The following is a 15,016-nucleotide window of genomic DNA, read 5'->3' as shown; positions in this document are numbered from 1 at the left end:
ATAGAGAGCGCGCGCTGAGGGGGAACGCGCGCTCCCGCTCTCTCCCTCCATTGAGGAGCCGCTCGAAGGCGGCAAGTGGGAGCGCGTGCGCGCCGCTCCCTCCCTCCCCTCAGGCGCCGCCTGAGACGGAATTAAGCGCGCGCGCCACCCTCCAGACGCACGGGGGACGCCCAAGGGCGGGCGCGAGGCCCGGCCTCCCTCCCTACCCGGCGCATGCGTCTCCAGTCAGTCCTCCGAAGTCGGGTCTGAGACTTTTGGCGGGAAAGGGGGCCTAGCGGCGGTCCGAGGGGCGGGGGGGGGGCGAAGTGCGGGGCTCGAGCGTGCGCCGCTCCCTCCCTTGAGGTGCCGCCGGGGGCGGTGTTAGGTGCGCGAGCGAGTGGGGGAGGGAGCGCGCGTGCGCGACCCGCCTCACGGACGGGGACGCTCAAGGGCGCATGCGCAGCGCCGCCGCGCCTCAAGTCAGCTTGCCGAAGTCGGCCCGCCCGAGTGGGAGTCCGGGAGCAGCGGAGCGCGCGCCTGCGAGTGGGGCTCGCGCCCCCCACACCGCCTCAGTGGTCCGAAAATGGCGGAGGGCAACGGCGCCGCTACGGGCCCCGAGACCCTCGCCGCCTCGCCTCCGCCTCTGCCGCCCCTGAGGGGGCTCCGAGAGAAGATGGGTGAGGGGGCGCAGGGAGAGGGAGGGGAAGGGGTAGGGCAGGCTCCTCCTATTCTCACCCCCTCGCAAGACACCTCGTAACCCCCCCCCCCTTCCCGTGATATGCAACAAAATTCAGATACAGCTATATAATCCCTAGTGTAGTAAGATAAAACCTTCGGAGCAGGCATTTTCATTAAAAAGTTTTTTATGAACCGCCCTATTGCCCCTTAAGATCATCATCATCACTTTTAATTTGTATACCGTCTTTCTATCTTATTACTCAAGGCGCTTTACAAGCTGAAGAAACAAAGATGACTTTTAAAGCCCTGTTTCCTGATACTTCTCCAACCTGGCTCCTCCGTTTTGTCTTGGTCCTCGCCCTCCTCAGTTGGGTCATTCTCTTCTACTCTTTTTCTGATTTCCCTCCATCCTAGACAGATGCTCACTGGTTCTGCCTCTTTTTAGCGTGTGTGTGTGTGTGCGCGCTTGTGAAATTTATTGATTTAAATATCGCCTTTTTATTAGTTTTCCAGCAGCTTCAGAGTCAGTTCACAAGAAGTTAGCTGAGCAAACTGCAAGCATGTTAGTATCTAAGGCGCTACAAGATCTTTAGTTGTCATTTTAATGTATATCATGTATTATTTTCGGTTTGTAGGTGATTCTGGTACCAGTCACTGTCTACTCCTATTCCCGCCCCCCCCCGCCAAATAGGCAGCACAATGAAACTGGCAGATCCACAGCTGAGACACTGAAAACTGCGAGCAACAATGAAATTGACAGTTTTCTCTGTCTTTAGCAGACCAGCTGATCGGTTTGCTGGAGAGAAAAAAAAGGCTTTTGGAGTTTTCCAAACAAATTACCGTATTTTTCCATGTACAAGATGCCCCCATGTCTAAGATGACCCCTATCTTTTGAGCCCTAAATTCAGAAATAATTAATTGCAACATTCCGTGTATAAGACGACCCCCAATTTAAAACTTAATTGGTGGGGGGATATAGTCTTATGCATGGAAAAATACAGTATATCTGCTACTGAATCAAGGGTATCTTTTGTCTCAGTCTTAGCACAAAACTTACTAGTGCAGCATTTTTTCCACAAACGCCCTCCCTTGTACCTATGATATATTGAGGCATACTGGTACCCTGGAATTTAAAAAGAAGTGGATATTTAAAACAGCTTCCTGGCCTGATCTCCTTACAGGCAAGCCCCCCTCTTCATTGATCACACAGAAAGCAAGTTGTTTAGTTGTGGAGGCGGGTGGGTGGCTAGCCTCTCACAACCCTAAAAAAAGGATAGGTCTATATCTCATACAGGAGGTCACATTATGAATTGTGCCATTTTGGACAGGAAGACAGCCCTTTTGTGGGCTTCCCTGCATTAAAAATTATCTGAAAATGGAAGCCTAACGTCATTGCCTTCTTCTTCTTTGGCAATCCCTCATAGCTGAGTCAGATTGTCTTCCATCAACACGGATTTTAGCAGTGAGCCCATAAGTGACAGTGGAGGCCAATTCCGGATCCGCATGTCCTTCCACAGTGGGGTTTCTGGGCGGGAGTTGATCCCGGTGAAGGTTCTTCCTCTTCACCCGTTTCTCCCTCACGTCCCAAGTTTGAGTGTCTTCAAAGCCCAGGAAGCCTTTGGTCAAGGCTGTTCTCCAACTGGAGCTCTCGCAGGCCAGTGTTTCCCAGTTGTCGGTGTTTATACTACATTTTTAAAATTTGCCTTGAGATCTTTCAACCTCTTTTGTGGTCCACCAGCGTTACACTTTCCATTTTTAAGTTTGAAAGAGAGTCGTTTCTTTGGAAGGCAACATGACCGGTTCAAAGTTGATTGTCGCTTCGACACTGACAGTCTTTGCTTATTTCAGTACGCTGGCATTAGTTATAGCAGGCATGTCCAAAGTCCTAAAAAAAGCTCAACAGCTTTGGTTGGCCCTTTGGTTGGCCCTCACAGTCCTTCACTTCATCAAATCCGGCCGTCTTTGAAAAAGGTTTGGACACCACTGAGTTCTAGTGAGCATAGGAACTGCCTTATCCTGAGTCAGACCTATTGGTCAATCCAATGCAGTATTGCTGATGAAAATCTCCAGGGTTTCAGGCAGCCCTGTGTGGAGATATTGGATGTTTGAGCCTGGGACTTTCTGCAGCCTTTCCGTATTAGTGATGGCATATTTGTTAACTATCTGAACCTTACAGACTTAGCAGTGCTGTAGAGTCGAGCGAAGTGGTACCACGAACATGAATGCATGGGCAGAGGAAGAATGCAAACTCTCTTATGAAGGAAGAAGCTCGGGGGGGTCTAAATACAATAGCAATGCTTTTTTCCACTTGCATGATAGAGACATCATTGTGTCTTTCGGAGACGCAAGTTATTTCAAAGTTGGACTGGGAATCCGTTGTGATTTGCAGCGCTAGGATCTATTGTCTCGGGAAGTTTCGAACGGATGTTTTCATGCATTTTTAATCTTACTAAAATTAAAACCGTTTGAGATGGGGGGAGGAATTAAGGGGGTGTCTTTCAACTGTAAGGGAAGGGAGTACACCAAGTTTCGTTCAAATCTGATATGGCAGGTGATGAAACCCTTGGGGTTTTTTGTGTCAATTTGATGTGGAATGATCCTACTTGGAATTACTGTTTAATTTAGGTTGGCAAGTCTGAAATTATAAAGATTTTCTCTACTCCACATGTTATACTAAAATGGAGCAGTTCTACTGTCACACCTTCTGAATGAAACAGCCTCAGACTTCTTACATATGAACTGACATTTTACCAGTAATTTCAAATACAGTCAGAACCGAGACCCAAAACTAGACCTGAAACAGGACATCTGTTAATGGATCTCCCAGGGTCTTTTTCTTTTATTCCAAGAAGCTGGGGGAGTCTCCCATTTGGACTGCAGTCATGACACTAGGAGAGAGTCCAAATGTTTAGGGAAGCTTTTAATATTTATTATTATTATTAATATTATTGTATTTTAATCTTTTGTTGGAAGCCGCCCAGAGCGGCTGGAGAACCCCAGCCAGATGGGTGGGGTATAAATAACAACTACTTCTTCTTCTTCTTCTTCTTCTTAATTAGGGTGTATTAATGGGGTGTATTGATAATGCCTGTGAACTTGACAAACAACACATACAGGGGAAAAAGTTCCCACTGAGAGGGAAGGCAATTTCATCACATAACGGGGCGGGGAAGAGGGGAAGAGGAAACTAGTCTACTTCCCTGCGTTGAGAGCAAGCAAGGAAAAACAAAGAAACATGAAAAAGGAAGCATAATTTCTCAATGCAGTGAGGTGGGGGAGTATGAAAACAGGAAGAGATCAACATCTGTTTTAGTATACTAGTCTATATGCAGGGCACAGAGAATATTAGATCTATATTTGGCCTCTGTGTTCTTGAATTAATTTCCATTAATTTTAATGTCAGTCTGTGAATATGCTGTCTTCTTACTCCAGGTCAGTGAGACAAATTGAGTGTCGAGAGGGTCTGATTTCTTACCAGTGATGTTTTAATGTATTTTTAATCTCTTGTTGGAAGCCGCCTCTTGTTGGAAGCCGCCTAGAGTAGCTGGGGAAACCCAGCCAGATGGGCAGGGTAGAAATTATTATTATTATTATTATTATTATTATTATTATTATTAACTGCATCCCCCTTGAAGCAAGTGTTGTGACAATGGCATTTGTTCAAGGGGAGAGGGATGCAGCCAGGATAATGCCATGCGCCGCACTTAGATAATGATGAGTTAAGATCCTTATGCTGGGGGAGGAATTAGTTCAGAGGGGTCTTTTTTATCATTGTGTTGTCAATTTAAAGCCTGTTGCAGTTATTTGGTATCTTGCACAAGGAGATTGGCAGTTTGGCGCTTGTTATTCTATAAAGCATGATGTAAATATCCATAGCAGGGTGGATTTGATTTCAATCACGAGTCTGTAAGACTTGATTTAAATCATTTTTTATTAAAGTACTTGGAGGTGATTGTTTTTGGTGCAGCCTGGGGAGGATTATTGCCATGACAGAACAGTTGTCATGGAGAGGGGAAATGCTTTTCCTTCTTCCTCCTTCCCTCCCTTCCACAGTGCTGAGTTCGAGTGAGGACCGAAATCGGAGACAAGGAAGCCAGCCTCCTTGTTTTGCTTGCAGAATCCTTAGTGTCAATTGTAGAAATGTAATTTCTTTTGATCAGCTGCTGAAGAAGCATCTTTCCCTATGAAATCAGGAGATAGAATCATAGAGTTGGAAGAGACCACAAGGGCCATCGAGTCCAACCCCCTGCCAAGCAGGAAACACCATCAGAACACTCCTGACATATGGTTGTCAAGCCTCTGCTTAAAGACCTCCAAAGAAGGAGACTCCACCACACTCCTGGGCAGCAAATTCCACTGTCGAACAGCTCTTACTGTCAGAAAGTTCTTCCTAATGTTGAGGTGGAATCTTCTTTCTTGTAGTTTGGATCCATTGCTCCGTGTCCGCTTCTCTGGAGCAGCAGAAAACAACCTTTCTCCCTCCTCTATGTGACATCCTTTTATATATTTGAACATGGCTATCATATCACCCCTTAACCTCCTCTTCTCCAGGCTAAACATGCCCAGCTCCCTTAGCCGTTCCTCATAAGGCATCGTTTCCAGGCCTTTGACCATTTTGGTTGCCCTCCTCTGGAATGATGATGATGATTATTATTATTATTATCATCATTTATTATTTCTACCCTGCCCATCTGGCTGGGTTTCCTTAGGGCAGCTTTCAGCAAACGATTAAAAATGCATTAAAACACCAGTCATTAAAAACTTTCCGAAAGAGGGCTGTTTAAAGATGTTGCATTGTGCCTGAACTTTGACATTCCTGATTTGCTGTGTTGTGTATGTTTTGCATTCCCAGCATCTATTCCTTTGTGTCGATTGTAGAAACCAACTGCATTTTCCCATGTGTAAGACTCTTATTTCACCCCCAATTTTTGAAGTTTAAAATTGGGGGTCGTCTTAGACTCGGAATGTTGCCATTCTTTATTTCTTCAATTGGGGCTCAAAAAACAGGGGTCGTCTTAGACATGGGGCATCTTAGACACGGAAAAATACAGTAATTTCTTTTTAGCAGCTGCCGAAGAAACATTCAGGTAGGTAACCGTGTTGATCTGACGCAGTCGAAATAAATTTAAAAATTGTCCAGTAGCACCTTAGAGACCAACTCAGCCTGTTTTTAGTAGAAGCTTTCCAAGTGGGTTTGAACCTCAATGCTTAAAAACCCTGTTGCTCCCATATTTGTATTGTTTATTGTTATATTTGATTGTTAATCCAAACTTAATTCTGTTGTGCTTTATGCTCTTTTAGTATGGTATGTAAAACTGGTCTGGACCCTGATATACAGTGGTACCTCAGGTTAGGTACTTAATTTGTTCCGGAGGTCCGTTCTTAACCTGAAACTGTTCTTAACCTGAAGTACCACTTTAGCTAATGGGGCCATCTGCTGCTGCGCCGCTGGAGCATGATTTCTGTTCTCATCCTGAAGCAAAGTTCTTAACCTGAAGCACTATTTCTGGGTTAGCAGAGTCTGTAACCTGAAGCGTATGTAACCTGAAGCGTATGTAACCCGAGGTACCACTGTATAGTGGGAGGGTGGGTTGGGGATTTTCTCCGAAGGGTAGTAGGATTCAGTGGGTATGGTCAACCTGCTGGCGACTGTTAACAACTGAAAAAGCAAGGGATGGTATGCAGATGACCCAAAATAGCTTTAGCATGCATAAAGACACAGGAATCCAATATCTCTATTCAGACCAGGTCTCTCCATAGTTTTCAGTTGAGTAATAAGTTGCTATTCAGCAACTTCTCTTTCAAGTCTATTTCTGAAATTCTTTTGTCATAAGACAGCTGCTTGGAGATTCTGCGTTGAATGTCCTGGGAGATGGAAGTGTTCTCCTACTGCAGTGATTGGGCAAACTTGGCCCCCCAGCTGTTTTGGGACTACAATTCCCATCATCCCTAGCTCACAGGACCAGGGGTCAGGGATAATGGGAATTGTAGTCCCCAAACAGCTGGAGGGGCAAGTTGGGCCACCACTGCTCTAGATCAGGCATGGCCCAACTTAGCCCTCCAGCTGTTTGGGCACTACAACTCCCATCATAACTAGCTCACAGGACTGGCGGTCAGGGAGGATGGGAGTTGTAGTCCCCAAACAGCTGGAGGGCCAACTGGCTTCTCTGCCGTGTGATTCCTGATTTCAGATTGATGCCCATTTATCCTTTGGCATAGAGTCTGGCCTGTTTGCCCAATATAGGGAGCCGAAGGGCACTGCTGGCATTTGATGGCATACACAGTGTTAGAAAATGAGCAGTGAAATAGGCCTGAGATGGGATCACGTTCTGATACCCATGTCCATGTTAAGTCTGCTTTCTGTATTATTGTGGGTGAGGAGTTTTAGAACTATGAGCTTTTGATTTTTAGAGACATCTCTGCACAAGGAGCAGGTTTGAATACGGTCGTACCAGCAAGTTTCTCCCCTCCTTTTTTTATTTAGCCAAAAAAACATTACATATATAATATGTATATATTACATATCCAACAAAAGAAGGAAAGATAGAAAAAAAGAAAAATGAAAGAAAAAGAAACTAGAAATGAAACAGTATCCAATAAACTTCTTTGTAAGGAATACAAGCCATCCTTTCTCCTATTAGTTATTTCTTACAGGTTTTTATAATTATAACATTTCCTCTTATGACTTCAGGCTCGACTCCCTAATTCGTATCTTGACTTCCTTCCCCACCCACCAGCGGTTCCTAATAAATCATATTTTGTTTGTCTGTTTTCTCTTAGTAAGTCTATGGATTGCCTGCGGTATTTTAGGCTACGCCAAGCCAAGAGAAGTACTGAGAACCACCTTTTTTCATGTACTTTATAAAAACAACCCATTCTCTCTTTATTCTCACATTTGAGTGATTTCTTATTTGTAAGTTGAGCTAGTTCTAGATACTCGCTAAGTTTTAAGAGCCATTCTTCTTTTGTCGGCAATATGTTGTTTTTCCAGGGTTTTGTAATCGTGATCCTGGCGGCCCCAGTCGCATATAGAAAGACTCTTTTTATTGTCCTTTGGAATGTCCATTGTGAAAATTCCTCATAAAAATAATTCTGGTTTTTTTGACATGATATATGAAGAAATTTTAAAAAATGATGAGACATACCAGCAAGTCTTGCATGAAGCCTGCCGCCTGAAATACATTGTGGATTTTTGCTGTAATAACTGTGATTGTGGTCTGTTTTACAGTTGCTGCAGCCCAGGTGTTAGCAGAAGAAAGAAGAAGCCAAAGTGGTGCTAGTCCTGTTCCACTCCAATCTCCAGCTAGTATGAAATCTTCAACCAGGCCAGGTAAAATTCTTGCTTTTTAAAAAAAAAAAAAAATTCCATTCCTGTGGCTACCTTGGTTGTGGCTCTTTGCATCCTTCCGCTTTTTAGTTCACGAATCTGTGCTGCTACTTTTTAAGTTGCATATTCTCCTTCTCAAAAGAGTCCCATTTTGACATATTTCAAAAGCTCGGTAGGAATTGGTCTACTTGGGCCAGTGAAGATGCTGTTTTTGTTTTGCAAAGCAGGAAATGACCACATGGGTAAGCAACCTTAGGCCTGGGGGCCGGATCCAGCCCAGTGGCCTTCTCAGTCCAGCCCGCAGATGGTCCAGGAATGAGCGTGTTTTTACATGAGTAGAATGTGTGCTTTTATTTAAAATGCACCTCTGGGTTATTGGTGGGGCCTGCCTGGTGTTTTGACATGAATAGAATGTGTGCTTTGATTTAAAATGCATCTCTTTTTTTGTGGGGCATAGGAATTCGTTCAATTTTTTCCTCCAAAATCTAGTCCGGCCCCCACAAGGTCTGAGAGACAGTGGACTGGCCCTCTGCAGAAAAGGTTTGCTGACCCCTGCATTTACTTTTCTCTTAAAATAATCTTTATTATACATCAGTTTACATAGTTCTTAACAAATATGATACAATACATTACATACATTACATATAATACATACCCAACACACCTACAAATCCTACGTGAACACCACAAATACTCAACTTCCAACGCTTCTCTTTATACTTTATTGCCAGTCTTACCTCTACCAGACATGGCCGAACTTGCCCCTCCAGCTGTTTGGGGACATCATCCCTAGCTAACAGGACCAGTGCTCAGGGATAATAGGAATTGTAGTCCCCAAACAGCTGGAGGGCCACATTTGGCCATGCCTGAGTTAATATCTTGACCCTGCTCCACTGAAAAGCATTGGGTGTTCAGTAGGACGGTTCATTAAAAAACTCTATTTTGAAAATGCCTGCTGCAAAGGTCTTATCTTACTACACTAGGAATTATATGGCTATTTCTGACGCGGGTGGCGCTGTGGATAAAACCTCAGTGCCTAGGACTTGCTGATCGTAAGGTCGGCGGTTCGAATCCCCGCGGCGGGGTGAGCTCCTGTCGTTCGGTCCCAGCTCCTGCCCACCTAGCAGTTCGAAAGCACCCCTAAGTGGCTGTAGATAAATAGGGACCGCTTTATAGCGGGAAGGTAAACGGCGTTTCCGTGTGCTGTGCTGGTGCAGCTTCGTCACGCTGGCCACGTGACCCAGAAGTGTCTTCGGACAGCGCTGGCTCACGGCCTCTTGAGCGAGATGAACGTGCAACCCTTGAGTCGGACACGACTGGCCCGTACGGGCAGGGGTACCTTTATCTGAAATTTCATACATATCAGTTAATATCTTGACCCTCCTCCATGAAAATAGCTGTTTACTTGGCCATTTTCCTATGTCGTGAAGGCTGAAATGTCAATTCAGCGGAGCAGGGTCAAGATATTAACTGATACATTTTGTATATTTCAAATATACACCTGGACTTGTTTTGATTAATTTCTACAGGAGACTTTGTGGTTTTTTAAGTCATAATTAGGAAAAATGGTAATAATCGCATATAAAAGAAACAGTATACAAGAAGTAAATAGGATAAAGGAAGTCTTTTATTTTTATGTTATGTTTTCTTTGTGTAAGGGGATAGAAGTTTAATTTTGATAATTAAATTGTCAACGGTGGTGGGTTTGTATGTACAAGTTTTTGTGGGCTATGTTGTAAATAAAGTATTTAAAATTTTAAAAAAAGTTATTAATGATATGCACGAAATTTCAGATATAGCTGTATAACCCTTAGTGTAGTAAGATAAGACCTTTGGAGCAGGCATCTTCAAAAAAGAGCTTTTTATGAACCACCCTAATTCTGATGTTAACCAGCATCCCTGCACATCAGGCTGGAGTCGCACTCCTGGGAAAAGAAAATTGCGCCCATTGGTCACTTGTTCCTCCAGAAATCTCAGCCCTGTAACCAGTTCAACTTTGCCGTCCTTTCCAGTGATCGATGGTTCCACTTTGAGAACAGAAGAGAGGCAAAGGCTGGCCAGGGAACGGAGAGAGGAGCGCGAGAAGCAGCAAGGTAGGCATATATTTAAAAGTATGGATAAAAAATGCAGCCTGTTGCATTTGTGTGGCAGACAGGGTGGATCTGATTTCAATCAAATCAATTTAAATCACTAGTCAGTCAGACCTGATTTAAATCAATTTATTTTACAGAAAGGTTCAGCCTTGCTGGCATCCTCTTAATCTGGACAAGCAGAGGAAGGTTTCATTTTTGGAAGAATAAATTTTCAGAGTGGTTTTGACAGTTCTATCAAACATGACTGATTTGGTTCTAATCTTAGAAATACATTGACAGATAATGATGAAATGATGGTGAAGTTTAATAAATTAACTGCTGCTATTTGGACAGCTTTTCTGCTATACTCAATTGGAAGGAGAAAAAGACGCATTCCCTTCATAACCATTTAAACAATTTATTTACCTAAAACAATAGCATCATGGCATCTATGTTTGTTAACTGATGTGTTTAAACAATTTTTTTTTAAAAGTCTTAGTTTTAGCACACATGAAAAACTTAAAAGAAATCCTTATTTCCTGATGAATAATTGCCTTTGGACTAGAATGTCACTTAAATAGAAAATCTTTAGAAAGATTTTTCCTCCAAAAGCATTTTATTTTAAAAATCTGATTTACATTTTTAAAAAAATTGATTTAAATTTTTAAAATCCGATTTTTAAAATTTTTATTTTTTTAAAATCATTGATTTTTATCCACCCTGGTTGAAATTTGCAGCTGCCAAAGAAACTCAAATATTGGAAAAGGAGAAGAAGGCCAAGCTCCAGTATGAGAAGCAAATGGAGGAGAGGCAGAGAAGACTGAAGGAACAGAAGTTGAAAGAGCAACAAAGGAGAGTAGCAGTAGAGGAAAAGCGGAAACAGAAGCTGGAGGAGGACAAGGTATTGTAGAGCTGGCCAAACTTGGCCCTCCAGTTGTAGTCTCAAAACAGCTGGAGGGCCAAGTTGGGCCATGCCTGCATTAGAGAGACACTATGATAGTGGCACTAGTTATAGCTGTCTTAATCGTCTTTTAGAGTATAAGGCAGGGGTGTCAACCGGCTGCCCGCAATTTCTCACAATTTCTCACACTTTCCGTTTTATTTTTGTTTTAATTTTTAAAAATCTTTATTAAACATTCAAACATTACATACATAAAAATAAACAATGTAACCTGTATACAAACTCCATGTACAAACTCCATATACAAACTTTGCTAAGAAAGGAAAAAAAGGAAAAGGAAAAAATAGAATAAGAATAGTAGTAATAATAATAATAATAATATATCATTTCTCCCCCACCCATCTGGCTGGGTTTTCCCAGCTACTCTGGGCAGCTCCCAACAGAATAATAATAATAATAATAATTATTTAAAATTTCTACCCCGCCTATCTGGCTGGGTTCCCCCAACCACTCTGGGCGACTTCCAACAGAATATTAAAATATGGATCAAGGATGAAATCAGTAAAACAGACTTCTGCTTATTCTCATTATACCATATTTCAATTTGTAATTTTACACACAGTGTCTTTTTGCGATTTCTTAGTTCTTATCAAAAGGTCCTTTTATTTGTCACCTTTCAGTTACAAGAGTTAATCTATGTCTGCCAGAAGTTTCGTGTTATCCCCATCAGTATTCAAATATTCTTTCAATACTACCCATTCTTTATTCACCTTCTATGTCGAGTATCCTCGAAGTCTCCCTGTCATTTTTGCCAGTTGTATATATTCTACCATTTGGGCCTGCCAATTGGTTTTTGTGGGAATATTTTCACTTTTCCAATTCCTCACCACTCAAATTCTGGCTGCTGTCGGTGCATACATGAGGAGTGGTCTAACCTTTTTCTTAATTTCTGTTGGCATGATTCCTAATAGGAGGGCCTCCGGTTTTTTTGTAAATGGGAATTTGAGTATCTTTTTCAGTTTATTATATATATATTGTGACTATTTCCTCCTTGCACTAAACTGGGATTCCCAGAAGCAACTGGCTGCCCAGTGCCCAGAACAAGATGACTAGATGGGCCATTGGTCTGATCAAGCAAGTCTGCTCTCCATTTTTTTTGTAAATGGGAATGTGAGTATTTTAAAAAAATCATTATATATACCGTATTTTTTTCGTCTATAAGACATCCCATGTATAAGATGCCCCTTATTTGAGGGGGACTCAGATTTAAGAAAATGGGGGGAGATGGCCCCGTATATAAGATGCCCCCTAATTTTTGACATTATTTTTTAGGGAAAAAACCTAGTCTTATACACGGGGAAAAACGGTAATGTCCCAAAATTCTCTTATTTTCTTGCATTCCCATCACATACTTAAAAAGCTTTCTTTGACCTGCCCCCTTAAGAAAAGTTCAACAACCTTGACCTGCCCCCCTCAAAAAACTCAACAACTTTGGTCTGCCCCTCTAAATAAACGCTTGTCAACTCTGAACACCCCCCTAAAAAATGGGTAGATCACTGCCAGTCTCCCCACCCCCCACCCCCGGAAGTAGATCACAGTCTCTTGGGAGTCGAATGTCCCTGGCATAAGGGACAACTTGGAAGGGGTCACAATGCCCACAATCATCCCTTCATTGCATCGTGTGTGTGTGTGTGTGTGTGTGTGTGTGTATAAAATTAATCAAGAAAAAAAAACAAGAAAGAAATACGAAAAACAAAATCCATATACACAAAAATAAAAAACTATCATTTACACCCTTGTGGCTTCCCTCCACTGCAACCTGACATCTTGTATGTTATAAATGCTTTAACATTGTGTCTTGTAGGAATCAATGTAAAGCCATTACAGTGGTACCTCGGGTTAAGTACTTAATTCGTTCCGGAGGTCTGTTCTTAACCTGAAACTATTCTTAACCTGAAGCACCACTTTAGCTAATGGGGCCTCCTGCTGCTGCCGCGCCGCCAGAGCACGATTTCTGTTCTCATCCTGAAGCACTATTTCTGGGTTAGCGGAGTCTGTAACCTGAAGCGTATGTAACCTGAAGCGTATGTAACCCGAGGTACAACTGTATTAATTTTGCCTTAGTTTCGAACATCTTGACATGCTTATTCTATGCATATCAATATGTTATCCTTAGAACAGTGTTTTTTCATATTAACAGGTTGGTCATTGCATCCCTTAAAAATGTCTAGAAGTGGTTGCAGTTACAACGCTCCGTTAATCATTCCATTCGGACTGATTCAGTTCACAACTAGTGAATTTGGAAGATGTTTTGCTTTTGTGTGTGTGTGTGTGTGTGTATGTGTATTGAGTTTGACAATTTAATCAACATAACATAAATCACAGAAAGAAATAAACATATTTCCCTTTCTGCCAGCCCAACTTCCCCTTCTGATTCTTTCTAATCTTTTATCCTTATGCCTATTTTAAACAAGATTAGTTTAAAATATGCAGAATGAGAAAATATTAGAAAGAATATTTCTAATTTCTAAGAATAATATCATTCCCCTTTACCCAAATCCTCTATTTTTTTCAAAAAAATTATACCAAGCCATTAAAATCCTATATTATGCTTGTTTCTATATAATATATATAGATATATATAGATATATATATATCTTTATTAAACATTCAACACGTATTTACACAACAATTTACCATATTACAATTTATGCATGTACAGTGGTGCCTCGCAAGACGAAAATCCGTTCCGCGAGTCTCTTCGTCTTGCGGTTTTTTCGTCTTGCGAAGCATGGCTATTAGCAGCTTAGCGGCTATTAACGGCTTAGCAGCTATTAACGGCTTAGCGGCTTAAAGAAAAAGGAAACAAACTCGCAAGAACTCGCAAGACGTTTTGTCTTGCGAAGCAAGCCCATAGGGAAATTCGTCTTGCATAACGACTCAAAAAACGGAAAACTCTTTCGTCTAGCAAGTTTTTCGTCTTGCGAGGCATTCGTCTTTCGGGGCACCACTGTACACTACACAGAAAAAAAAGAAAATAAAGAATAAAGATAAGAAAGATAAAATAAACTTCCGATTGTTCTCAAAAAACTGAATCTCATTTGTTATTTTTTACACAGTATCATGTTCTTTTACTTTGTTTCCTTAATTTTCTTCAGAGAAAAATTATTTAGTTTATTATCTATACATTACAAGAATCATTCAAGGTCTGCCAGGAGATTTTTGCTATCATAGTAGTTTTTCAAATATTCTTTATTTGAGCGTGGAATATTTAATATTTAAGCTTGTCTGTTTATTTTTAAATTTTAAAAAATCTGAAGGCAGCCCTGTTTAGGGAAGCTTTTAATGTTTGATGTATCATAGTATTTTAATATTCTTTTGGAAGCCGCCCAGAGTGGCTGGGGAAACCCAGCCAGATGGGCGGGGTATAAATAATAAATTATTATTATTTATTATTATTATTATTATTAAAAAATCCAATTTTTTATTTTTTAAATCATTGATTTTTATCCACCCTGTTAAAAGTCCTCTGGAGAGGGATTCTTACCCTGTTTAGGGAATTTTTAAACGTTTAATGTTGTATTGTGTTTTTGATATTCGATTGGGAGCCACCCAGAGTGGCTGGGGGAACCCGGCCATATGGGTGGAGTATAAATAAACTATTATTATTATTATTATTATTGCATATATTTTATATCTATAGCAATATCTTATCTATCATCTATATCTATCTATCTATCTATTATCTATCTAATGACTTCATTAAATAAATTTTAACATAATCAAACATTCAAATTACATTTTACAATTTCAGTGAACCACCTCCCGCCATGACTTCCCCCAACTTCCCTTTCTGATTTATAACATCTCTGTTTCATCTGCTTAAATTTTTGTATTCCTTATCTGTTAAAATTAAGGTTGGAACATTTGTCTCTTCTTCTCATTTTTAACCTCATAATTGTATTTTCTGTTTATATTTGTCATATATTATATATGCATTCATCATAATAATTTTCCAGAGCGTGACGCGCTCACAGTTTCCGCTGCCTAACTCCAGAG

The 15,016-nt window shown here is 41.4% G+C and overlaps 1 protein-coding gene across 1 annotated transcript in view; it reads left to right on the top strand.

Moving 5' to 3' along the window:
- The first annotated feature begins 329 nt into the window (after nt 1-329).
- LOC308467853 (uncharacterized protein) overlaps nt 330-15,016 on the top strand; it is a 34,736-nt gene continuing 20,049 nt past the window's right edge. The window contains exons 1-4 of the mRNA XM_080989503.1: nt 330-656; nt 7,886-7,987; nt 9,997-10,077; nt 10,794-10,962. Coding sequence (XP_080845629.1) covers nt 563-656; nt 7,886-7,987; nt 9,997-10,077; nt 10,794-10,962 — 446 coding nt within the window. The 5' untranslated portion in view covers nt 330-562. The remainder of the gene's footprint in view (nt 657-7,885; nt 7,988-9,996; nt 10,078-10,793; nt 10,963-15,016) is intronic.

This window comes from Podarcis pityusensis, assembly GCF_964106645.2.
Source record: "Podarcis pityusensis genome assembly, chromosome: Z".
NCBI classification, from domain to species: domain Eukaryota; kingdom Metazoa; phylum Chordata; class Lepidosauria; order Squamata; family Lacertidae; genus Podarcis; species Podarcis pityusensis.
Note: the sequence above shows the minus strand (reverse complement) of the source record. Positions and strands in the feature narration are given on the sequence as shown.